Raw genomic sequence first — 24,982 nt, 5'->3', positions numbered from 1 at the left:
CTTTCAGTTTTCGCTATCTTATCTTTAATATCAAGTTTTTAAAACATTCCTTCTTTAAGACTAACTCAGCAAAGTTTTTAAATAAGCCTTAAAGCCTTTTTAAATAACTTAAAGCGTTATATCTATACATCATAGTATTTTAAAATGCTTTAAAAGAATTATTCCAGTCAAAAGAAATCAAAATTATATTTTAATTTTTTTAAGTTTTAGGTTTTCAATGAAATACAATAGAAGTTTTTCCCGGTGTCCCACTTATGGAAGTCTGCCTGTATAGGCTGAGCGGCACGTGGATGAAAGGGGGTGGAACCATCGGGGTGATGCAGGCAAATTAAGCTGTAAACAAGAGGCGAGATGAGAAGGCTAAGCCAAGACCCTAAAGCCCAAACTCCTCGGCTGCAATGGAAACTGGTTTTGGGCCGTTAGTTCAAGTCGAAAAATCGGGAACCTTTGGAAACGCCAGCGCGATTTTACTCGCGTTCGAAACAAAAACAATAATCCACTCGCATACAAGCGAACGGCGGTTCGGCCGAACCGAATAGCAGGCGAACAGCAAATGCAGACGGAGAAAGCGGCCGGATGGGAGAGTGGGTGGCTGGGGGAGCGAGAAGGCAACTGGCGAGTGCGAATGAGCGAGACAGCAGGGCCGTTGCCTCTCAGCAGGTGAGAGTGGCAGTGCGCGAGAAAGCAAGTTATGTTATGGAGTGTACTGAACAATGTTGTAAGCGAGTGAGCGCAATTGAGTGATAGAGTAACTGAGTGAAAGAGCAACGACGAAATCTCACGACACTCGGAAGAAAAAAAAAGGTCAGCGATTTATAGAAGAGCGATTTGTTTGCTATTCTTTGCTAATGTTGCTATTGTTATCGCTACTGGGTTTAATTAAAAAACAAAACTCCGTTAACCCATTGGGGTAGGTGTCATATAGAACGGAAAGGCAGCTAAATAAGACGAAAACACACGTAATCACGAAACGCTTCTCATTTACAGAAAATTGAAATCAGCGGAAACAACTCATAAATGAATCAATGGGATTTTTAAGAAATTATGTATTAATATATAAGTATTTAATTTTTATGTCATGGCAGGGTTTAGATTTAAACTTAAATATAAAATTAAATTCGTTTCATATGAAATCAAATTCTCAAGTGATAGCAAGATAATAAGAGTTTCGTCTTGGGGAAACAAGTAAAATTATCAAAAGCCGGACAATTCCTAAGGGGATTGGAATTGTTTAATAAAGGTATTCTTGGGACATCATTAATTTTCGGCCGCGAGTTGCGGAAAATCGTTTTCATTGGGAGCGCAGGAGAAAACCGATAGGAGCCATAAAATTTGTATCCACATAAATTCTTTAGAGAAAGCACTTTCTTGAGAAGCAACAACTTTATGAACCTTATGATTATTTTTGTTAATGCCTCGACATTAACATTTTATTACGATTTAAGGCGAGTGAGATAACTTATGGGGAAAAACTGAGAAGTGATTCGGTGTCACAGCAACATATTTCTAGGTACAGTGGAACGCAAATTGCATATGAAAAAAACATTTTAAAGAAGTATTGTATAATTTTATAAAAACATTACCAAGTATTCTAACGAAAACATAATACATTAGATCTAAAAAAAATTGTTTTAATCCATATGTGCTTTCATTAAATCATACTAAATCATCTTCAGCATACAATGCCCCTCAAATTGGAAACTAAATCCAGTACAATTTTATCTCACAGATTTTTACCCAATGATCTCAATTCCAAATAGAGCGCCAACAAAAGAGAGCACTACATTTGTATACACACACAGAAACAGTAGCAGTTTTACAGTGAGAGAGAAAAACACGAGACTCCACTGTTAAAGCTTCCGTGGGACTTTAACATCGACCGGCGGACACGAAAACATTGCAAAATCGGCGCGAATTAAAAAAATCGCCGGCGACGACAGAAACGCGACAGAAACGGACGGTAGTCCGTCTCGCGTTTCTCGCAGCGCCCAAAACTGAAAAACAGCGTGCGGCATTTGATGCGGAATCGCATTGAATCCGAAACACAGCCAGAAGTGAAACGGCGGCGACTTACGTCGCGCGTCTATCGCAAAAACGAACAGGCGCCCAGCGGCGGCAGCAGCGCGATTCCGGTGCGTTTTTAGCCGCCGCTGTAGTGCTCAAAATGGTACTGCCTGCGAGAGGAAGAGCGATGAGAGCGAGCGAACTATTTTATTTTGTCTGCATGCGCAAGTGTTTGTCTGTGTGTGTGAGAATATGCTGTGAGCTCCACAGAAAACTATTTGTACATAGAAATTGGAATTCAAATTTGATTCACAAAACCATTTATAGCATTTTTATGAAATGTAATAATAAGTAAGACAAAGTTAGATGTTCTAATAATTGAACCACATGCATAAGGAATTTTAAAACAGATTGTAATTATTCAAACAAGTGTACAGAAAATAAGTTGTTGAAACTCGAGAAGTAATCATGTATTTTAAACCAAAGTAGTATTGGTGGAGTTGGAGATGGGTTTTATATTATTTATCAATAAAAGTAAACAAGGATATAAACAATACATCTTTTTCAACATTTAGCCACAAATAGTATTATTATTTATGGCATTTGCATTTTAATAATAAATTGACGTAAGCATCGAAGCTTGTATAATTCTATGCAGTACTATTATATCTGATTATCTGATCATAAAACGTCCGTCAGCATTGGAATTAATGAATTAATTTGTTAGCTGCAAAAAACGCTCGCGTTTCCAATCGCAAGCCGAAAAAATGCGGTTTTAAACGCGACGACCGGCGAGAAGATACATTTTATTGCAAATGGAGAAGCGGCGAAGATGGTTGAAAGTCGTCGGCTGGCTGAAACGTCTGTTGGCCCATGAGAAACCGACGCCAAACAAAATGGTGCCGCCTCCAGTGACGAAAGCGACAAGCCAACTAACTAGCCAAGTTACTAACAACCAACGACTAACGACAAACGCAACACAAAGAGAACGACAAACGACGGCGGCGACAAAAAGTCAATTTTATCGGAAACTAACAGGCTGCAAGCAGCCGGAGAAAGCAAAGCCAAGCTGGGGCTGAAAAGCCAAGGCGGACTTTCCACTTTTCGTCTGGCTGGCCTGGAAAAGCTCTCTTTCTCTATGCCTCTATGGCTCGGCAGCGCTGGGCGCCTAATCCGAATTGCGAGAAAGATCCGCTTTTCGAGCCAAAAACCATCGAATAGCCGTGCAAGCACACAGCTCGCACAAATTTTCCGCCCAGAGCCACGCCTCCGAAATTCGGAGTGCCGCCCCCCTGGATGTCCGGGCCAAAATCCAAGCCATCCGGCCGGGACAAAGGCGAGCGGCTGACTGAGGGAAAATCGAGGAAAATTTTGAAGCCAAACCGCAGAAAGCGCCCGAGAAAAGTAGATGGGTATGCTGCTTTCGTAGGGGATGGGACGGGCGGGGCGGTGCGGAGGGGTAGATATTCGAAAAGGGGGTGGTGCTTGGGTGGAAAGTAGAGAACCAACATCTCTGTGCAATTAACTTGATTGTCTCCGCACATGCGCCTTGTGGAAAACTCCAATCGTGTACTATATTTATCCAGCTATATTTAGCTATTGGCTTTCCCATAAATTGCGCAATTTTACCGATTTATGGTCAAGCTGTTAAAGTTATTAAATATCATTTAGGGTTCTTATTAAGCAAACAAAATAAGCTATATTGTATACTGTATTTTTATTTTTTTTTATTTTATGTATTTTATGATTATTACTTACGCTAATTGGATTATTTGTAATCGTTCTTTATAAGTTTAAGCTTCAAGTTTCTTATAATTTAATAGTAATATAATCTTAGGCCAGAAAATAATCTTTAATTTTGCAAACGTGCTTGAAATGAAATACGACTCGAAATGTACAAATTGATAAGAAAATGTGCGAAAGTATTTCATTTACCCAAGCAGCTCCATATAACCGGAAGTAGCATCTCTGGCTTTACTTTGCTCAGCTAAATTCTGATTCAATATCATTTCGAAAAGAAGATAACACATTGAATTGCAGGATTTCAGTTCACACGCAGGGCGAAACCGCAAGCATTTGCCATGATATATAAATAAAAATCGAGGAAAGCCCACAAGTAGATGCAAATTGTTGGCCAGCTGCAGCTGCAGCAACAACAGCAACACATCAGCAGCAGCAACAGCAACTTCGCCTCCAGCAACATCAAACAGCAATCGCAGCAACAACAGGTCCCGAAACAGATGTCGTGCGATTTTTCGTAGAGTAAGGCATGGTGGGGCTGAGTGGAGGTGTCGGGATATCTTGCAACAGCTGCAACATGCAACATTATCGTCGATGCTGCTGCAACATTGCAGAGGGCGCCACTGTTGTTGTTCCATGCCACCAGCGATGCGGCGCTCAGAAAATCCAGCCTGCTGGTACAGTGGTAAAATGCTAAAGTGGCAAGTGCCCCACCAGCGGGATACACAACATACAACACACACACATACACATACATACACACTCTCATGAACAAGGAAAATTCGCAATAAGGCAACAACACAATACGAAATACAAGCCACAACGGCAATGGAACCGGTTGCTCAAACTAGCACAAAAAGTAGTCGAGGAAAAAGAGAAGACCACTGAATGGCTACTCCTTCTGAGCTCCCAATCTCCAAGAGCCCCAACTACAACTGAGCGATTTCTCGAACATGCCGGGGAGTTACTAAAGACCTAAGATACTTCAAAGCGTTCTAAGGATTCATGTGGTTTTTAACTCGACAGTAAACTAAGTAGTGACACAAATCCAAAGTACAATATATAATCTTCAATAACTAAAGAGTTTATCATTATTACGGTCTGTTTAAACAAGAAAAATTTTCAATGTTTGCGAAAGCTATGTGCTGACTTAAAATTATAATTTGATAAGGGGTTATCAAGGGGTTGTTATGTTTATTCATAATTATGCTGTTATCAAATGGGAACGTGGACTCTGCGAATTAATTGCTAAATTGCTTATAGCACAAAGTTCCAGTAGTTCTCGATGGTTAGTGCTTTGAATTTGTGTTTGCCCAGCTAGGTTTCATATAGGGACGCATTCCTCTCGACTCGCTGGAACCCGTCTCCGCACAGCTGCCTGCACCCATTTAACCCATGTTGTACAACAATTTAACGGGCAACCACTCGCTGAGGCTCTTCTGCTTTCTGCCGCTCGAATCTTCTGCTCGCAGGGGTGACTTTCCACGGTCGGAAAGGACGGAAAACGCATAAAATGAATAGGACAATGAATAAATGCCTGACTGCCTGCCAACTTTAATTAATTTTCTATTTCTGTGTTTTCATGCCACACGATTGCCGAAGAGCGTACCACTTTTCGAACGTTTCAAAATTATTCAATACGTTTATGGGGTTAAAAAGTAAATACCCATATGTATATATAAACTCGATTATTGGATGTCAGCCCTTGAAGCCTTTGCATTATTTTGTAAAGTGCTTGAAAATGCTGTGCAATAAAACGAAATGCTTTTACTTTGATCAGTTATCTACAAAGTATCTTGAGTAGCGTCCGCAGTAGAATTCCGGTTCTTCGCAAGGATATGCCATATTTTGAAGTGCTCTTGAGGACTTTGGCAAACATACATTTTTGTATGTTGGTACTTAAATGTAAATGTACCTGAGCAGGTGCGAGTAATCCGCGAAAGGACTCAGTGCGGAACGAGGCAGACAGAAAAAGATAGCCTGTCCTCCTGATATCCTCCAAGTCGAACCCACAATTGCTCTTCCGGTTCCATCCCTACCACTCGTCCCTTCATTCTGTGCCCCAGAATTAACCCCTCATTCGCCTGGCCTGCTAATGAAGTCTTAAATTGTCTGTCGTTTCGCAATGCTTTTTGCTAAATTAACAAACAGCGCGCGGAAAACTATAAAAAAAGAAAACAAATAAAAAATTAAACGGGGTCCGGTCTCTGCTTTACCCATCTGCCCCCCTCTCCACTCCCCAAATCCTCTTTTATATTGCGCTTAAATATTTATGAGCTACACGTGACGATGGCTGAAAGCCATGAAATTGTCGCCAAGCGATGAGCTGAAAACAAATAAAATTATAACATTTAACTGGTGGAATAACTTGAAAAGTTATATCCACTAGTTTTCATAAATAGCATTAAAAATACCAACTGTAAAAGATTTCCACATTAAGTAGAATAAAAAAAACATAAAAAATGTTTATAATTAACATTATAGAATTGCATTTCCTTCTTAGACAATAACTTCGAACTTTCATTATTTTCTTTTCACAACTTTGGGCTTAAAGGTACGAATTAGAGAACATCCAACATATTAATTAATTAATAAATATGGCCAATTCCACTCTTACTAATACATGTATCAGATGATTTCCAAGTACGAAATGCCATTTAGACAGTCTCGTGCCCACAAAACATTTTCTAGTTTTCTATTTATTTTGTTTTATGGGCGCGAAAGTTGATTAACGTTAATTAATTCATGCTGCGAGTGGCGTTTGTATTTGAACAAATTGGAACTAAACGAGATGTTCGAGTGCCCGGAAATGCACACACACACACACGCACACAACCGCTGAGATACAAGATGCAAACACACAGATACAATGTTTGACCCAGTAATTAAGGCATGGCGCATTTCACGAGGCTAATTAATGAAGTTCAGTCCATCAGCATGCAGCTTCATATCGCCCTCCCGCTCAGCATTTCCCATCTCTTTCTTCTTGGCAACCTGTTTTCCCTTGGTCTTGTGTACACAACAAAAGCAATTTCAGGGAAAACATTTCTCATCATCAGTGGGTAATCCCTAATTATAACTTCTTTTCAAGTTTGCGTCATGCATAAGGATCAAAATGTTTCATGCTTCATTGCAAGCTACATGCTTTAGTTTATCATCGTATTTCATCATTTAGGCAATACCTAGTTTTCAAAGTCTGATTTGTGTATTAAATTATAATAATTCGTCGGTGTTTAGGTTAGAAAACAGTGATCCTTGTGTGTGAATATATATTTGTTTTTAGCTAAAGAAGTTCGACCCCATTTTTTAAAAAACCGATGACAGCAACAAAAATCGAAGGGAAGCCGCACAAAAATGTCCAACAAAACAGCGACGCCGGCAGCGCAGCAGCTGCGCAGCAGCAGAGGCGGCAGCGTGGGAGTTTCGTTAACAGCTGTACCCCAAAACGCGCTCTCTCTCGCTCTGTTCGCGCTGTGTCTCGCTCTCTCTTTTGTTCTCTCTGCACGTAACAACATCCCTGCGTCACACGTTGTTATTGTTGTTGCTGTAGTTCCTGTGGTCTCTTCTTGCTGCTGTTGTTGTTGTTGTGGCTGCTGTTGTTGTTGCTGCTGCTGTTGTTGCTGTCGCTGTTGTTGCTGCCGCTGCTGATGTTCCTGCGCTGCTGCTGCCTACGTTGTTGTTGGCTTTTTGTCACAGGTCGTTGCACTACCAATACCCATGCAACAAAGAGAGCGATGTACAGTGTGTACAGTGTGACACATGCAGGCCGCTCGGACGGCAGTCGCCGACAAAAGCGAGCAACAACAGCAACAATAGCGCAGCATCAGCCACCCCCTCCACCACCCCTATGCGCCCTACAAAACCAACGTAACCCCCTGACCATCCAAAAACTCCATGAGTGATGCGAATGTATCTATGTGAGTGCAATATCTAGCAGATATCTTTATCCTGCACAGAATGTTATTCAATTATAATCAAAACAGTTATCCATACTTATTAATTGGTGTTAGTCAATTGCAATACAAAAAGAAACTAAATGATGGTTAATATAAAACATGAAAAACTAACTAATTTAAAACAAAATCTAAAAAAATTAAAAATCCAAACTGTTTTATTACTTTGTAGCATATCAGTACTTTCAATAATTTCCAGAGATAATTTCTTAAATAGAAACTTTAATTCAATGACTCAATTTTAGGCTAGACAAACATATAGATAATTATGGTCAAAACAATGATTTGGATATCTCCGCATCATTCCAACGACTCAATAAAGTAATGAACAGTAAATTCCACGTGCTTCACACAAAGAATATTATAATATTATGCCTACAAAGTACGCACAAATAAAGATAAGCAAACTTTCCATAATAAGTGAGAAAAGTGTATTGACATTTCGATCATTGTGTCTCAAGACCTGTTCGCACCTCCCAACTGCCCCATAAATTGACAATCTTGGAAATGGAAATTTCCTATGCCAATCTTTTAGCAGAATTCATTTTCTTGGAAATGCAAATGTACAAGGGTATGAGGAGTCCGGCCATAAATATGTAATGAATCAAGTGGCTGCAGGTTCCCATTAAAAAGGCCCAATTAAAACCAAGTGGAAATCTTGCTGTGAGATCAAGGAGTTATTTTCCCCATTAATCCTTTCGTATATTTTATTTTTGGAGGGAAACTGTTGGAAAACCATTTTAAAGAATATGCTCAAGTGGCAGGAACAAAATTGTTGTGTGATTATTTTGTGTATCTCGCGGGGCATAAAAGAAAAGCATTCAAATGAACTTTCCTCGCTGGTATGGTTGTTGTTCTTGTTGTACGTGGCACAAGTGCGGCCGCATGCTCAAGCACACACCCATACACCTAAAGAAAGAACCAGAAAACGTGTTGAGTGGCAAAAAAGAATAATAATCATAAAAAACAAGAATGAAAGCTTCCAGACGCAGCTTAGACGAAGGAGATACCCGCTAGTTACTGACAGTTTGCAACGCAGTTCTTTTAGAATCTTCTCTCACTAAAAACGTAATGGCAAAAGTATAAAAAGTGCATTCGGAATTTTGAACTAAGCCATTTAGAATTAGGGGAGCACATTTTACTACCACTAAATTTTAAAGAACTTGTCATGATTATAAGAGCATACCTTCAACTTTCTTTACTTTAGTTAATACTGATTACATTTTATTATCGATGTTTAATCTGATTGATTTTAATGATCAATCACGAGTTCTTTCTCTCTAACGCAAAAACATTATACCCTTCGTAATGTTCGTGTGCCGGGTATAAAATCAAGTAAAGAATACCAAACAAAAACAAGCCAAACAGAGATAGGGCTCTTTCAGTCTAGCAAATTTCATATTCAACATATTCTCCACCTTTTTCACCCTTTTTCCAGGCAATTTGATTTTCGCAAAAGTTGAGTGTTTCCCCAAAACATTCTGTTTTCCCCGCATCCCAATTTAAAGTTTGTGATTTTAAATGATTAATGTTCAAGTCAAGATTTCGTAGAATGATTGATTAATTAACGTTGACAACCCAACGGCAGACAAAACAAAAAATTTGCCGACACACGCACACCCTTTCCATAAACACACACACAAGCACACAGGCGGTCTCTTTCGGTTGTCCAGTTTTCCATGACTTCTTTTTTAGTTAATAAATTGACTTCCATTTTCGTTACGGTCTTTTCTTATCCCCTTCCTCCATCTACATGATATTATTGTTGACGTTGCGTTTCCCACCCAAAAGCATTTTCCTATGAAATCTGAAACGATGGCTCTGCGGACGTTGATGTGTGTGTGGCCAGGTTTTAGCCTTGATTGATTCGAAACCGAGTTTAGTTAGCCCGAGAAACTGTAAGGGGTAGCAGAGATCAATGCACACAGAGAAATCAATGTGTTCTACATTGATACATTTGTACCACTAATTGCTTTACTTTTGTTATTAACGAAACTAAATGAAGTTAAGCGATCATGTATTTACTAACTGAAGTTACACCATTTAAATGCAATCCGATTAGCAATGTGGCATGACTTTGGTTACAGTTATAGCACCAGCTTTTCTCTCAGTGTTCATATTTCCTTTGCAGTTTGCCACTGTCAATCGAGTCTCTTTCTCACCTCAATTTCGAGCCATATGTGCGTGTGTTTGCAAAGGTGTACACGCAATTAATTATGTTGACAACTGACATCAATTGAAACGCTATCGGAAGGCAATCATCAAACATTAATTGAATGTGACATTCGGCAGGCAATTCTGAACTTTGCTTTTGTTCTCCAAGAATCCCAGATTGCTCCTTATATATATTACATACATATGTACATGTGCACATGAATACATGTATGGAAAGTGATTTTCCTGCTTAGACAAATAATGCTTTGCATGACTAAGGTCGATTTTCCGTCATGTAAAGGATATTTAATAGATACGGCTATTTGCTAACTGAAGTAACGTGTTTCAAGTGGTTTGGTACCTATTCTACCATAATGATTATTGATTTCAATTAAAATTACTTAAGCTACTGGTAAGTGTTCATTGAAATCAGTTGATATGTTTATTGCTTTCTCCATTCAGTTATTAAAAGTTGAATCTTCAAACTATGAAGTTTGCATTGCATTTACTTCAGCATGAGGTAAATTTTGTTGAAATTAAGGAACAGTGAATATTTACGACTGCAGAGCCATTTTACAAGTCTCCCCAAATCGTATGTACCCATAAATTGGTACTTATAGACAATCGCTGTATAAGTGTGCCACTACATAAATAGATTTCAGTACTGGATTGTTTATACATGCGCATATAGAATATATTCCCTTATCGGTTCCATTCTCCCGAAGCGGATCGTACGACCCCAAAAACGGGGGGTCTTGATTCCAACTGGCCCCAAGATGAATCGAAGACGGATCTCATTACCTGAAACGCTCGCATTGCATATTCAACAAGATGACTACCAGTTTGTGGGTTGCGACAGATCCCCGCCAGATACCTCAGTTATCCCCGCTATATCTGCCCGATCAACGACCTCTCCCACCCGCGTTCAAAATTCCGTGGGCCAGACAATGGGCGGCCATTCATCTTTACGTAATTTCGATATCAGAGAAGCGGCGCAGCGCAAACAACAAACAATAAGAAGGCAACACAAAATTGTTTCTTTGAAACAAAAGCACGAAAAAAAGTGAAAGTCTAATTCAGCCACAGGGCGACCTAACTAACACAAACCCGGCCGAGTGAAGAGGCCGCTGCGGATTTAGGCGGGCATAGTAATTATGGCTATGGCTATGCCAAGTGAACTTAATGAGTGCATTTATAAGGAATCTCAAAAATTGACTCTATTCTTCGTGGTTTCACTCGCTGTTTCCACCGCTCCCACCGTCACAATCGAAAGTATCACGGCATTTTATGGATCTACAATTGTTGCCAGATGTTTTAAACCAGTTTATTTGCCAAAGCCAATTCGAAATCTATAAAAATGTTTATTTATATACTATACAGACAATCGGCGTACACATATATCTACATACGTGTTTATGCGGTCCATATGTGCAGGAAATTTGATGTCGAGGCGATGCGAGAAAGAGAATATGTTTAGACACAAAATTTAAATAAATTTTATATAAAAATCCGATAATCACTGCCTCTGATTTGTTGTAAAACAAAGAAAGACAACTGTTATGGCGACTTTGCATTGCTCTGACAGTAAAATGGCTAACAAGTAAGCTTAACTAAAATCCTTGTTTATGGAGTATAATTAGGCACTGAAAGTTTATAATATAAACAAGATGAAGCATTTTAAAAATACTTTAATTGGATGTTGAGTTAACAAACTTTAATAATTTATTTAAATATTAGTAGAGTATTAAAACAGAAAGTGAAAAAACAAATTCCCACGCGTCATATTGAACCAACAAAAGCATCAGGAGTAGAAAAAGCGGCGAGCCAAGTTAACAGGTTAACAGCCAACTGCTTTGGTTTGATTTCGACGGTTTCTGCTTTGGCTGGGAGCTAATTAAAAATGCATTCGACTTGGCCAACTAAGGCGACAACAACAAACAGGGCCGGCCAAAACAGCAGTTTAACCAATTAGCATGTGAGGGCCAACTGAAAAGGCAAACAAATGAATGTAATGAGATGGGCGACTTTTCGATTAGGCTAGCACAAATGAAAACCACCACCCACAGCCACCCCTTTTTATACGAATTTGTTGTACTTTTATTTCTGCCTGATGCGGAAGATTGCCTAACTAACGGACCGGAAAGTATCTTAAGCAGAGCTGAACAGAGCAGAGTATCTGGCAGATGCGTAAGCGTGCCGGCAGATTTTCGATTCTTCACTCGGCACCCGAACTGAAAAACTGATTTATATTAACCCGAAAAAAGCAGAGAATCTCAAATGAATTTATACTACGACAAAAGGCAACGCACGTTTGATGTTGTAGATACATTCTGTTCATGTTGTTGCCGCTGCCGCGACGCAAGTACAACGGAAAACGGCGAGCAAGTACAAATACGAGTACGAGTACGACTACGAGAGTATCTCTCGGGTTTTTCGGACGTGGACGTACGAGTATCTGGGCATGAGTATCTGGTTCCGCGACGCCACTCAGCACGTTCATTATGGCATTTTGTCAGAAACAAATTTCAGAGTCGCTCTCGCCCCAAAAGTGTGCCTGTATCTGAATCCGTGTCCGTATCTGTATCTGATGTATCTGTATCTGTGCTTCTGCCGTTGCTGTTGGCTCTGCTGTTGTTGCTGCTGCTGCGGTTTGTTGCGCGATAAGCATACGGATATGTCAGTTAATTATTTGTTTATATTTCGTATTGCCTCGCTCTCTTAAACTGTACATACTCGCCCCGTTCGTTCATGTGCGATGTACACATTTCGTCGCCATCGATACGCGTTTATGTGGTCTAGACTCTAGAGTCTAGACTCTAGAGCTAAGGGGCTCTACATAAAGAGCGCTATGGCTAGATGTGTATATGGGCACATCTGTATCGTACATTTCGCATATGATTTTCTGCTGATTAAGGCAAACGCAAACACACTCTGTCCACAATCCACTGGAGTCTGCTTGATCGCACTGCTTGCGATTGGTTTTCGAATGGGAGCGATGCCTCATGTTCAAAAACATCTCAAGATTATTTTATACAGCAGAATGTGCGGCCTTAAAGTTTAAACTTGAGTTGAATAGGTTTTATTAATAGGTTTTCTTTCGTCAAGTAATCCTTCTATATTATAGTTTTTTGTCAATTGATTAACTTTATGATTTCTCAATGCTTGTAGAAATTTGTTTTTATGTTTGTCTACAGATGTTTTTGGATCTATACTGAAGTTTGTATTATTTTTTACTAATTATTTCTTTACTAATTAAAGGTATCGTTAATAAATTGATATCGACATATTAGTAAATGTTTCCAAGTGTAAGTAATTATATTAAATGTTTGACTTAACTTGGTTACGAACTTAAAAAAACAACAAAAACAAATGTTAAGTTTATAGGAAATTTGAAGAAATGTATTTCCCGGCTATCAATTTCAAATAAAATTTTCATTACCAGGGGCCAGAAATGTTTAAGTAAATTGATATCCGCATCTTTGGTCGGGCAGCAAGTGCAGCTGCCACCGCGAATGTTGCCGCAGCAGCAACATCCGCGGCAACATTTACAGCAGCAGCAGTAAGACATTCAGTGGCAGCAACAGCGGCAACATGTACAGCGGCAACAGCAGCACGTTGTGGCAGCAGCGAAACAGGCGATAAGGAAGAAAGCATAGGCGGCCAATGCGAATGGGGGAAAATGCCTGGAAAACCGGTGCAGAAATGCCAGTCGCCCTCGCCCTCGCCGTCGCCGTCGCCGTTGTCTGTGTCTGCGTCTCGGGCTTTCGCGAAAGATTCGCTGGAGTGTTGCTGGTGCAACAACTTGCAACATGCGACCACTGCACAATCGTGCGGTTAATGCAGCTGAGCGCCTGCTACAATGCAGCGACCGAACACCTGGAATGGGGCATCCACCTTCGGGACTCTCCAGCTGCAGCTCCATCCGAAAGAGGAGTCCCATCGCCAAACCCCCCAAAATGCGATTCCCAAGTTCCATCTGCACTCGCATTCCCAGTGTCTCAGGTTGCGATTGCCCGCTTTTGAGGGCTGTTTTGTGGCAGCAGGGATGTTTCACTCGAGGGTTGGGAATCCAGATATATTGGGTATTGGACCCAAACCCAAGCACACAAAACGAAAAATAAAACAACAAACTGTGGGTGAGGCCGCGCTGCTGCACAGGAGAAAAACCCGAAAAAAAAGCGTACAACAAAAGCTCAGCCAAAGCGGAAACCTGTTTTGGCCATCGAGCAAAGTGAGTTGAGTGAGCAAAGAGTTAAGTTGAGCAGCAGCATTGACCCCAACTGACTCAACGACAAAATATGCCACAGAAAAGGATGGCAACAGAGCGTCGGACAGAGATGGGAGACGCACAGAAGGAGATGGAGTTGAAGACTGGAGCCTCGGGAGATCTCTTGTATCCGAATAAATGCAGAACATGGTGCGAAATATTTAATACAAAAATGCTGAAAAGGAGTTTGGCCTGACAAAATAAAGCACCACACAAAACCAAGTACAGTGAAGTGTTGTTAACTGAAACCGCTATTACTGCATATTTTCGTTTTGAAGAAAAGAACCCTAAAAAACTTCCTTATAAATTAGATAGTTCAAAATTTCATTTTAATTACTTTACAACAGCTTTTAACTGAAGAAGTTTATCTTTAATATAAAAATGTGAAATATATTATATTGAAGTTTACTGCATAATTGAGGTATTTTTTAATAATATCAAGGCTTATCTTAATATTGTTGATTCAAATCCAGAATAGGTAAGAATGTATATACATATAATTTCACACCCGGAATGGAATTTGTAGAATTTAAAACTGAATATATGTTAGTTACTTTTACTTTAGTTAAAACTTTTAGTTTAGTTTTTACTTTTAGTTAAAACTTTTACATTTTTACAAAATAATAAAAATTTCATATCATTGATAGAAAGTTTGTGTTTACGTAAACTACGGGTTCAACAAATGAAACAAATTCGTTACAGAAAATTCCACGGGCAGCAGTTCGCGGTAAAGAGGAAAACCTGTAGCTACCAACTGCAGCAGACGAAGCGAGGTGAGGCCAAGTAAACCTGTTTACAGTTCAAACTTCGCATTCGATATATTCGATGTGAACTCTTTTTTGTTGTGCCATAGTAAGTATGTTCGTCTGGCAGGTTCTGGGGCCGCTTCTTCTTGGCCAACCGAGTTGTTTTAAGCCACCTACGAAGTCGAAGCTTAGGCCGGGTTATCTTCAGCTTAATTGGGTCATTCACACGCGCCACTTGCCCGTCGATAGAGATGGATATACGGCTGCAGAGGGAGATAAAGATACAGCTGGGGAGACACTGCTGAAAAACACACACAACTTTTTCAGCCTAGCAACAACTTCCGGTGTCTCAAAGACGAACCGAACAAGAAACTAAAGACGAGGCATACATTACATGTTAGACCACTCGAAGACGTACATATGCGAAGACGGGGGCACGACAAACGACGGTAAACAGAGGGAGATACATGTATGTAAAAAAAAGGAAAGACAAATAATACTGTTTATCAAGTGATGAAAAGCATTTTAAATGTCGTGTATGCCAGGTATTGTGCTTAAATGCATTCCCTTCATCGCTATTCTGTTGGAATGCATATGATATTGGTTAGGAGATTATTCAAAAGACAAATGCTGAATGCGGTAAAATAATTTAAGGGTTTTTAACCAAAAAAATCATGACTAATAACTTTCTCTCTTATTATGACATTATTATTATAAAGTTTTACAAAAGCTCAAGATAAAGGGCAATACAAATTCGTAATTTTAATATATAGTACGGTTTTTGGTTTTATCAAAAATTAACGCTAACAAAATAATCTGGAATGCTGGAATTAAACAAATTATTGTTAAAAAATTGAATTATATCCAGAAGAACTTAAGCCTATGGAGTAAGCCTAAAAGTTAATCGATGAATTGGTTTCTCGAATTGGTTTTGAAACAGAAAACTGTAGTATCTTATAGATGGAAAGAACGAAACAACGGTAGTTCTCTCCTACACACAATCGTTTCTACCTACAAGGATCAGACAAAATCAAAGGATCAACGATGAAGAAGAAGCAGAGAGAGAGGGAGAGAGAGAGAGAATCAAATACAGGGCAAAAACAAAGTCATCAGTCCAAAGACAAAGGCAAATAAATGGAAAAACTCAACCGACAACTTCTGATGTGCGAGGGGGACGGCAAGGGATATGTGCATCCATCATTTTCTTTTTCTAGGCGATGCTAGAAAAAGCAATAGCAACAACCACAACAAACTGCAGTTTAGGCATAGGAAATTATTTGGCAATTTCAAAGCCTCACAAAACTGGTCTTGTTCCATTTTTAAAAGCCAAGCTTTGACTCAAGTTCCCTCAAGCATAAAAACATCAATCATACGAAGTTCTACACGAAAAGCGCTTCAAGGTCTTATCAACATCAGAAGAAAAAAGGCATTTCAAAACCCGAAATAGAACTGGTTTTGAAATGCAAAAAGCCACCCACACAAAAATAAAACGCTATTAACTAATTAGGCGATAAGAGCATTAGCTTACTTACCCAGAAGCTGTGCTGATAATCCAACTTGATTTTGATTTCCTATGATTTGCCCTTACTTTTGTTGTTCATTCAATTTAGCACTGATAAATGCTTTGAATTTTAATCCAACTGCAACAACAACAAGAACGGCACAATTTTATTAGCTGGCCAATGCAACAACAATCAAAAGAGCACAAACTCTCCGCTCTCCTTCGCAAAAATCAAAACAAAACACGGCAAAAACACTTAAAACTCAGAGAGAGCGAGTGAGAGCGCGAGAAAGAAATGAGAAAAGGGAAAGAAGAAGAGAGTGATCCGCTTTGCTTTTGTTTTAGTTATTAGTGACTGCAACATGTTGAATGTGTTTACTCTTGCCCTAACGGTAAATGCTAGTGCTGTAATTTAAAAATCCTCTGCTCGACTCAAATTGAAAATAAACAATTTACAAACTGCAATTTTCTTTCGCAACACAAAATCCACAATCACTCACACGCACACACACACACACACACAAATATATATATATATATATATATATATATATATATGTGCGTGTGAGTGATTGTGGATTTTGTGTTGCGAAAGAAAATTGCAGTTTGTAAATTGTTTATTTTCAATTTGAGTCGAGCAGAGGATTTTTAAATATATATATATATATATATATATACATATGTATATAAGCGCACACCTTTGCAAAGGACGCTGATGAGGGTTGCATTTTATGTTAAAAATAATATTAACTATTTGCTTACTTTCATCTCACAATACACTGTTGGAAATTTTCACTGTTATTCTATTCATATGTCAGCATAAAACCGGAAAAACTAAACACGGTATCTGAACGAAAATAAGAGAACGACGCCAACAAAATCGGTTATGTTTGATTTCTTTTCACTTTGATATAAGCCATTCGTTTGTTCAATTAGCATGCACTTTTCAGTTATTTGGTACAGTGTATTTTTTACGAGAGTTCTCGACAATTTTCGAGCGCTAAAACAAAGAAACCGCGCTCGGCATTAAAAACCGCGTCCGACTGCCGCTGTTTTTTTGTTGTTTTGAGCGGCGCTCGTGGTGGAACAAAGGCTGGGAAAACATCGATAACGCTATCGATCAAGCGATGACTGATACTTCTGTTGCCTACGATGTTTTTGGTTTGAATGTCCGGCACCACTGCTTATTTGGTTATAAAAATTATATTATATTATTAAAAACTGATTTTGTTATGGAAATGTCTGTTACAAATGTTTTATTTTTTTTATGCTGGCTAACATTAATACTGTGGCTAAATGGGTTTTAAATAATAATTTTATTTAACATACATAATTTTAACATACAATTATACAAATAATTGTTTTTCTCGACATTCTTATGCACTTTAAAACATATATACATTTGATCACCAGGCTCGTATAACAATACGCCAATTTATCGCAATAGTTTTGGCTCGCATCCCTGGTATGGTGGTTCGTTCAGAGGCAGTTGCATCAGTCTGGCAGCACTGCCCGCTCACATACACTCAGTCGCCCCCCAAATGTATCGGAAACATGCAGCCGAGTTAAAATAGTGAAAAACTAGTTAGCAAACACAACCGATCAGTGCGGATAATAAGAATTGGCAAATCAAAATTAAATGGTAAACAAACGTTAGTCGGCGCGGCTAATTAACCACAGAGACGCGGAGAGAGTGGCCAGTGAAAGCCAGAACACTCTCTCGCCTCAGCGTGTGTGTGTGTTACGTGTGTGCGTATGTGTCTGTGTTGACAAAATACAACAAATCGCAGCGAAAACAGGAAGTGTGTGAACGATAAAGCATAAAGATTGCACTTTTCGCATTAAAATAGGCGACAAAAACCCGGGGGCGCAAGCAGATCTATACGTTACGGGCCTACTCATGCCGCAGAGCAGGGGGCGTTTTTCTAGATCAGTGACTAGTCTTATATGGCTTTATGTTTTGATGCTGCTCTGAACCACTGTGAAACATCACGTCATTTATGCCACGCTCCTTCTCCAAAAACCAAAGATCAAATTGATTTCACTGCATTTGAATATATATGTCCACATATATACAATAGTTAATGTTCGTATGCGTCATTCGCTCATCAGCTACATAGTATACTAGTGTTGTTATTGTGGATCGCTTTCGCATGTTAATGTTTTTGTGTTATTTTTTCCATTCCATTTTTTATCAAAGTTTCGCGCTATCGCCCAGTCAGCTCAGAAGCAGCCGCTCCCCAACTGAGAGCACAGAGATACCAGCTCTGGCCACTTGCTCCTCCGGATCAGGCTCCTGCTCCTGTCCCCGATCCCCTCCCCCACCCGCCAAATCCATATCCTGCTCCAAATGACGGACGGCGAACAGCAGGAGGCGCTGGTCAAGCGAGCCGAGGACGAGCGCGAGGATATATTCCGGCGCTACGAACTCGGTCTGGATCCCAGCAATGTGGTGGATTCCTGGGAGAATCCCACCTTTGAGATCTACCACAGGACGGACAAGTGAGTAACAACCGTGACTCGTAAGGAAAACCCCAATAATGCCACTGGTCTTCCCATAGATATGGCTTCTTGCACGACTCGCGGCTGCCGTCGACGCGGGATGCCCAGGAGGTGCATCGCAATAAGATCGAAATGGAGCGGGACAAAAAATGGATGAAGATGCTCAATCAGTGGCCTCCGCCTCAGGACAAGCTGCACAAGCGCGTCTACAAGGGCATACCGGACCGCGTGCGAATGGTGGCCTGGAATAAGCTGCTCGACATCCAGCAATCGATAAAAAACAATGCTGGCGTCTACCTCCGAATGCTGGAGCTGGCCAGAAAATACTCCACGGAGACGAGACAGATCGATGCCGATGTGAATCGTCAGTTTCGCGACAATCTTGCCTTTCGCGAGCGCTACAGCGTAAAGCAGTGCTCGCTATTCAATGTGCTCAACGCCTATAGCATCTACAACTCGGAACTGGGCTACTGCCAGGGCATGGCCTGTGTGGCTGGCGTGCTGTTGCTTTATTTGCACGAGGAGGAGGCTTTTTGGGCATTAAATACCCTGATAACAGACCAAAAATACGGCATGCATGGACTGTTTATTGAGGGATTCCCGAAGCTGACGCGATTCATCGATCACCACGACCGCATCATGTCGAAAATAATGCGAAAACTACACAAGCACTTTACCAAACACAACGTTGACGCCCTGCTGTACGCCATTAAGTGGTTTTTTGTCGTCTTCGTGGAACGCGTATGTAAACACAAGATGTATTTATTACAAAAATACTTAATAGATCTGATCTGCAGGTTCCTTTCAGTTTAAGTCTGCGCGTGTGGGATATTTTTATGTTAGACGGCGATCGGGTCATTCTGTCCATGGCCATCACCATTCTGTACCTTCACAAAGACGAGCTGTTGCGCCTCAAGGACATGGACGCCATCATTGAGTACTTGCAAGTACGGCTGCACAAGAACTTTGGCTACAGCGACGATGATGCCATTCAGGCCCTGGAACGAGTCATGAAGAAGCTAAAGGACCTTAAGCTGGATGTGCCGCCGCCAGCCAAGTCAAACGAGTTCCCCAGCCGCAAACTAGGTGACTTCGTAGAGGCCGATATGGAGAAGAAGATCGGGCGCAGACGCAATGATTACACAGACGCGGAGAAGCAAGTCATAACAGATGTGATATCAAGGTGGGATCTCTTTGGGTTGTTCATTTGATTTACTCATTACACTTGTTTGGCTTTTAGGCAAGAACAAAACGCGATCGATGTTCAGTCCACAGTGTCCTACGAGACTTCCGAGTGCGCAACGGGTGAGTCATGAGTAACACACAAGCCCTTACACTGTTTATCTACTAATCCTAATGCTTGCTTTAAACAATCCACTTACCCCACTTGCTGACTGTAACTATAATCTGCAATTATAATTGAAAATTCTTTTCTTTGTATTGTGTGGTGCAAGTTTATCACAAATTGTATGTATATATCATGTATATGTAAACCGAAACACGAGCAGTTCCCCAAAACGAACTTCAATTGGTTTTGACCTAGATGTAATCCTATGTACAAAGTCCTGTTTAGTTTTAGAATATGTTATGGCATATGTATTCGTTTGTTTGAGTAGCGATGTATAGTTTTTCTTTGGAGTATACATTAAGATCGTAGCCACTTTCAGCGAGTCATCGTTGGCAATCCAATCCAAATGCGTCATCAACTCGCTGGCCGAAGCAATAAACTAATTGAATAATATGCTAATATTGACCTTTTGCACGTTGGAGGGAGCTGAGAAGAGAATTTCTTGTTTGTGTAATGTAATGGATGGTTCGAAACAGTGGGACGAGTATTAGTGGTTCTGGATGGAGTACCAAGTTTTAGACGTAACGGATCTAATGGGCACTAATTCTAACTGTATATGTAAAGTATTAGCATTTAAGGGCCAAATAACCAAGGCAACCACAAAACCAGTTCATGCTTATTAAATACGCTCCACGACGTTCATATAATCGGATGATCCATTTTGTAACCATTGTCTAACATTGTCCGCTGCGTGTACATATATATCCGTTTCGATCACAAGCCACCGCTTCTGCGTGTTCCCGGCAAATCGGAGCTGCAAAAACCGAAATCAGACCTGACCTAATTCGCAATCGCTTCTGTAATTCTGTTCCTAGGTGATGGATACTCAATGAAAACGTTTGAGAGTATCACTAGCTTAGCCACCTCGCCGGCGAATAGCAGCTACTCGCTGTACAGCAATGGATTTGTGGTGACCACTATCGAAAGTGATCAAGATACCGCCCGCAGCCAGAGTATCCACAATCTCAGCTACCTGCATCCGCATCCAGTTCTGCCCAATGGGCTGCAGCACATGCGGCACAGCTTTAGCAGCGATAGCGACAGTCGCAATCGCCTCGATCTGGATCAGGCACTGGAAGTGCTCCAGCGACAGCAGCTGCCCCTGCATCCGAAGACTCCAAGCAGCCAGGTGGTGTATATCCTGCAAAACGGTGGCGGAGGCAGGCATATGGACGGGCATCGGGATGCTGCGGATGACGATGACGATGATGCGCTGAGCGTGGAGAACACACGCCTTTAATCTTAGTTGATTCGTATTTCGTATTCTTTCTTTATGTAGTTAATGTCTGTTTTGCCTATGCCAATAATAATTCCCCCTTCCCCCAACCCACCCCCAAAAAAAACCCCCCTCAAAATTCGCTAGTAATATCCACATGTACTTAGCTTTAATTTTTGTATTGTCGAACCGACAGGAACATGAATTGTTATTCATTCATTGATGTGTATATTTAGTGTTTTTTCCCACATTCTTTCTTGTCCACTCACTCTCCGATATTACCCAACCGAGAGTCTCAACTTAATATTCCAAAAACTGATAACTCCTAAGACTCCAACTATTCCGTTTGAAACTACGTACAACGATTAATATTTATTGCTATCCGCCTAACTTCTTACCCACAATTCCTTATATATACCTACTAGCCTACTGATTAGGTAACTTAAGTTTTGCTCTTGCATTTACTTTATGTTTGCCTTACAAAAGAAACTCAACTTTAGTTTATGTTAAAGCCAAAATTGTAGTTGTAATCTGATTAGCCAATAATTATATGATTATACATATAGCGAACGTACCACACAAATAAATATGATTTTGTACTGAAAAGAACACATTTGCCAGCATGGTTGATTTCACAATTAGCCTAATGTATTGTTGTACTGCAAGATATGTTGCAGGCCAAGAAAACAGTATTAGTACGAAGCATTCCACTCGATTTGCACCTCACAAACAACAAACACAAGAACACTAACACCGCTAACCCAAAATTTCACATTCCCACCAATCACAAGCACAATTGAAAACTAAATGCAATTTTCCAAAAACCAAATTTTTTTCCAACGCATTGGCAACACGACGAACTGGGATTGATCAAACCAAATCGAACAAAATACGAAAAACTCGAAAACGTATTCCCATAAACGCAATTTATTAGTTACGCTTACCGTACCCGAGGATTCGCACTCAATACGAAGTTCGCTTGCAGGTACTTCAGTTGCCTCGCACGGCTCATCGGAGACCATGTCGCTGGAGGACAATAAGTGAGTAGATATCCACAGCCAGCTACAGTCAAAATAATGTTGTATACAAGATTTACGACTAGGAAAATAAGAATATGTACTCTAATATATAAAAGGCTAAGGGAAAGAAAAATGATTTTCATCGGATTATTGTATGTTATTTTGACTGTTACTCGTTCAAAGCATCTATCGGTAGGCTTACCTTCTACGACCCCATCCTTTGCAGTATTCACCTGAGGACCGCCAACATGCTGCAGAACACTCCGCAGCGCGAGATGCTCTTGGGCACCTGACGTCAACTGCCGCCCGCGTCCATTGCGGCGCAGGCAGCTGCAGAGAATCGCCAAACTCTCACCACAGCCACCACTACGGGATTAGCAGTAGCAGGAGCATCGGGAGTCAGCCCCACATCCTCGCCCAGAGCTACGCCCACACCGCCGCCCGTGCCGCCGAGATCTCCGCTGGCGCTGGGATGACTAGCAGAGCAAAAGGCGGCGGCGAAACGGAGCGGGATTACCTAGTTCCTGATGCCCGCCGTCGTCTGCCTTTGCTTAGCCTTAAGTCTTCAAGCCCAGGCACCGCTGAAAACACTACAGCTAGGCCTTCCTTAGGTGCAGCAATAGCAATCACCAAGCTTCGAGAATAAGAGAGCTCACACACTTTGTACATACGCCGCGGGAAGCTTGGGGCACGACTTGGTAGTGACTTAGATGCGCCAAATTAAATTTACAACAGTTACGAGTTAAACAATTGATAAAAGCAATCGAGAATTACATACACAAAAATGCTAATTGAACAATATTTAAGCAAGAGCAAATCGTATCTAATACAACTACAAAGCGGTTAGAAGTCTATTTAATTGCAAATTGAATTCAACTCAAGCATATATTATAGAAATTGTTGTAAATTGTACTTGTATATACGTACCAAACAAAATACAAAGCAACGTTAAAAAGTTACGTCCATGAAATGCAAACGAATGTAAAGGCGAAAGGCAACCAAATATTAATTGAAAGCTATAGATAACAGAATCGTATGATTACGCTAGTTTTATGTATAGTTATACCAGCATAGCAGTACACGACCAGAACAAACTGATAAATGAATTGAGTATTTACCATTAATTTCATAATTGAACTTTACATAAACATGAATCACTAGTTTAAGTTTCTCAGCAAAAGGAATTATGTTTATTTTAATTAAATTATGTTCAAGAACGTCTCCAAATAAAACTGTCAACTGAAGCTAAGCTTATCAATCCCCCGCTTTTGTGTCCAGCTTGCCGCCCTTTTCGATAATCGACCCCAGATCCTTGAGCGACACCTCTCCTGTTCCTCTCTCCAAGGGCTGTGGTTGATTGGGACCGGGTTTCCAGCCCACAAAGTAGATGATTTGGAAGGTTGCGGGTATGCCCTTCTCGTTGGGCTTTGCATAGAGCTCCTGGTAGATGGCACTGGCCGCCAGCATCGTTTCCCGACTTAGATGAGCCGGTCGGTTGAAAGCCGCATTGTTTTCCGCCATACCCTTGAGATCCCACATCAGTTCGAACATGCTGGGATAGCCGATGACAAGTTCATCCGTGTCTATGGTCAGCATTGTGAAGCCGGCGCGATTGAGCAGGGATCCAATATCCCTTATCTGAGTGAAGGGCGAGATGTGCGGGGATATGCCACCTTTGCGCTCCAGCTCGGCCAGTTGGAGCGAGGAGCGCAGCTCGTACAGAGTGTCTCCACCAAACATGGAGGCTATGAAGACGCCATCCGGTTTCAGACTGCTCTTGATCCTGGAAAAGCAGCCTGGCAGATCATTCACCCAGTGTAGGCTCAAGCTGGAGATGACCAGATCCAACGAGTTGTCCTCAAACTGAAAGGGATTCTCATTAGCACTTGCAACCTTGACCCAAGCAGCTTAATTACCCACATCCAGATGCTCCTCGTCCTTCACTAGTTTCACCATATTCAGACCCGGAGTGCCCTGTGCCTGCTCCAGCATTGTGGCACTGGTGTCCGTGAGCGTCAGCTGCTCCACGCTCTCCGCGAGGATGTGTCTTGACAGATAGCCGCGACTGCATCCGATGTCCGCCGCCGCCTTGAACTCCCGCTTAATGTCGAATACTCTGTCGGCCAGGCGGAAGCCCACCTCCTCTTTCAAGTAATCGTATAGTCCAACATCTTTGCTGTATACATTGTACAATCATTAGATCTGTCTTCTACATATGTATGTTTCCCATCCTGACGAGAATAACTCACCTGAGTGCGGCTCTTTCCTTTTGTAATCTCTTGGCATTGCGGTCGAATATGTTTTGCGAGGTTTGAGTGAGTGAGGAGAGGGCGCGGAGTTCACATCTGACCTTTAAGGTCGACAGTTTTGTTAGTTTTCTTAACATAATCCGACTTTGGATCAGATCAATGCTGTAATAAGCAACCGGCTACGGCAAAATGAAAATATTACATTATGTTTTATTGAAAGTCGAGGATGGTATACCCTACAACATCTCTTTGATATCGTGGATCCTAAAATTTTTATTTGATA

At 40.8% G+C, this 24,982-nt stretch overlaps 3 protein-coding genes across 10 annotated transcripts in view; 1 reads left to right on the top strand and 2 right to left on the bottom strand.

Annotated features, from left to right (window-relative positions):
* The window catches only part of LOC6549627 (neurogenic protein mastermind), a 67,128-nt gene extending 49,648 nt beyond the window's left edge, over positions 1–17,480 (bottom strand). The window contains exons 1-2 of one of the 2 annotated variants that reach the window (XM_026981213.1): positions 17,128–17,479; positions 16,397–16,504 (exon numbers count right to left, since the gene is read on the bottom strand). The gene's annotated coding sequence lies outside the window, so the exon portion shown is untranslated. Of the gene's footprint in view, positions 1–16,396; positions 16,505–17,127 lie in introns of both variants that reach the window. The other variant, XM_015156164.2, reaches the window with a different exon arrangement.
* A 333-nt stretch (positions 17,481–17,813) lies between these two features.
* On the top strand, positions 17,814–23,694 carry LOC6549513 (USP6 N-terminal-like protein). Of its 6 annotated transcripts, none has more exons than XM_001975659.3 (7): positions 17,815–18,007; positions 18,566–18,867; positions 18,927–19,608; positions 19,665–20,050; positions 20,108–20,172; positions 22,366–22,471; positions 22,677–23,694. In XM_001975659.3, the coding sequence occupies exons 2-7, from the start codon at positions 18,716–18,718 to the stop codon at positions 22,741–22,743; spliced, it is 1,458 nt and encodes a 485-aa protein (XP_001975695.3). In that variant the 5' UTR covers positions 17,815–18,007; positions 18,566–18,715; the 3' UTR covers positions 22,744–23,694. The 6 variants fall into 6 exon arrangements, with proteins under 6 accessions (XP_026836132.1, XP_001975695.3, XP_026836136.1 ...); XM_026980335.1 differs by having other exon boundaries at positions 17,815–18,451; positions 22,417–22,471; XM_026980334.1 differs by having other exon boundaries at positions 17,815–18,451.
* Positions 23,612–24,959, bottom strand: LOC6549514 (arginine-hydroxylase NDUFAF5, mitochondrial). 2 transcript variants are annotated; one of them, XM_001975660.3, is made up of 3 exons: positions 24,700–24,959; positions 24,371–24,626; positions 23,612–24,313 (listed from the first exon to the last, which is right to left on the bottom strand). In XM_001975660.3, exons 1-3 carry the CDS (start codon positions 24,834–24,836, stop codon positions 23,705–23,707), a joined length of 1,002 nt encoding a protein of 333 aa, XP_001975696.1. In that variant the 5' UTR covers positions 24,837–24,959; the 3' UTR covers positions 23,612–23,704. The 2 variants fall into 2 exon arrangements, with proteins under 2 accessions (XP_001975696.1, XP_015011649.1); XM_015156163.2 differs by lacking the exon at positions 24,700–24,959 and having other exon boundaries at positions 24,367–24,416.
* Between the last annotated feature and the right edge of the window lie 23 nt (positions 24,960–24,982).

The sequence above is a fragment of the Drosophila erecta genome, unplaced genomic scaffold (genome assembly GCF_003286155.1).
Source record: "Drosophila erecta strain 14021-0224.00,06,07 unplaced genomic scaffold, DereRS2 tig00000092-arrow-pilon, whole genome shotgun sequence".
NCBI classification, from domain to species: domain Eukaryota; kingdom Metazoa; phylum Arthropoda; class Insecta; order Diptera; family Drosophilidae; genus Drosophila; species Drosophila erecta.
Note: the sequence above shows the minus strand (reverse complement) of the source record. Positions and strands in the feature narration are given on the sequence as shown.

Bases quoted from the DNA above. Each gene is read 5' to 3' on its own strand.
- LOC6549513 (XM_026980331.1), top strand. From the start codon at position 18,716: ATGACGGACGGCGAACAGCAGGAGGCGCTGGTCAAGCGAGCCGAGGAC. The intron at 18,868-18,926 runs GTGAGTAACAAC...GTCTTCCCATAG, and splicing joins ATCTACCACAGGACGGACAA to ATATGGCTTCTTGCACGACT. The intron at 20,173-21,030 runs GTGAGTCATGAG...TTCTGTTCCTAG, and splicing joins GACTTCCGAGTGCGCAACGG to GTGATGGATACTCAATGAAA.
- LOC6549514 (XM_001975660.3), bottom strand. From the start codon at position 24,836: ATGTTAAGAAAACTAACAAAACTGTCGACCTTAAAGGTCAGATGTGAA. The intron at 24,627-24,699 runs GTGAGTTATTCT...CAATGTATACAG, and splicing joins AAGGAAAGAGCCGCACTCAG to CAAAGATGTTGGACTATACG. The intron at 24,314-24,370 runs GTGGGTAATTAA...AATCCCTTTCAG, and splicing joins AGGACGAGGAGCATCTGGAT to TTTGAGGACAACTCGTTGGA.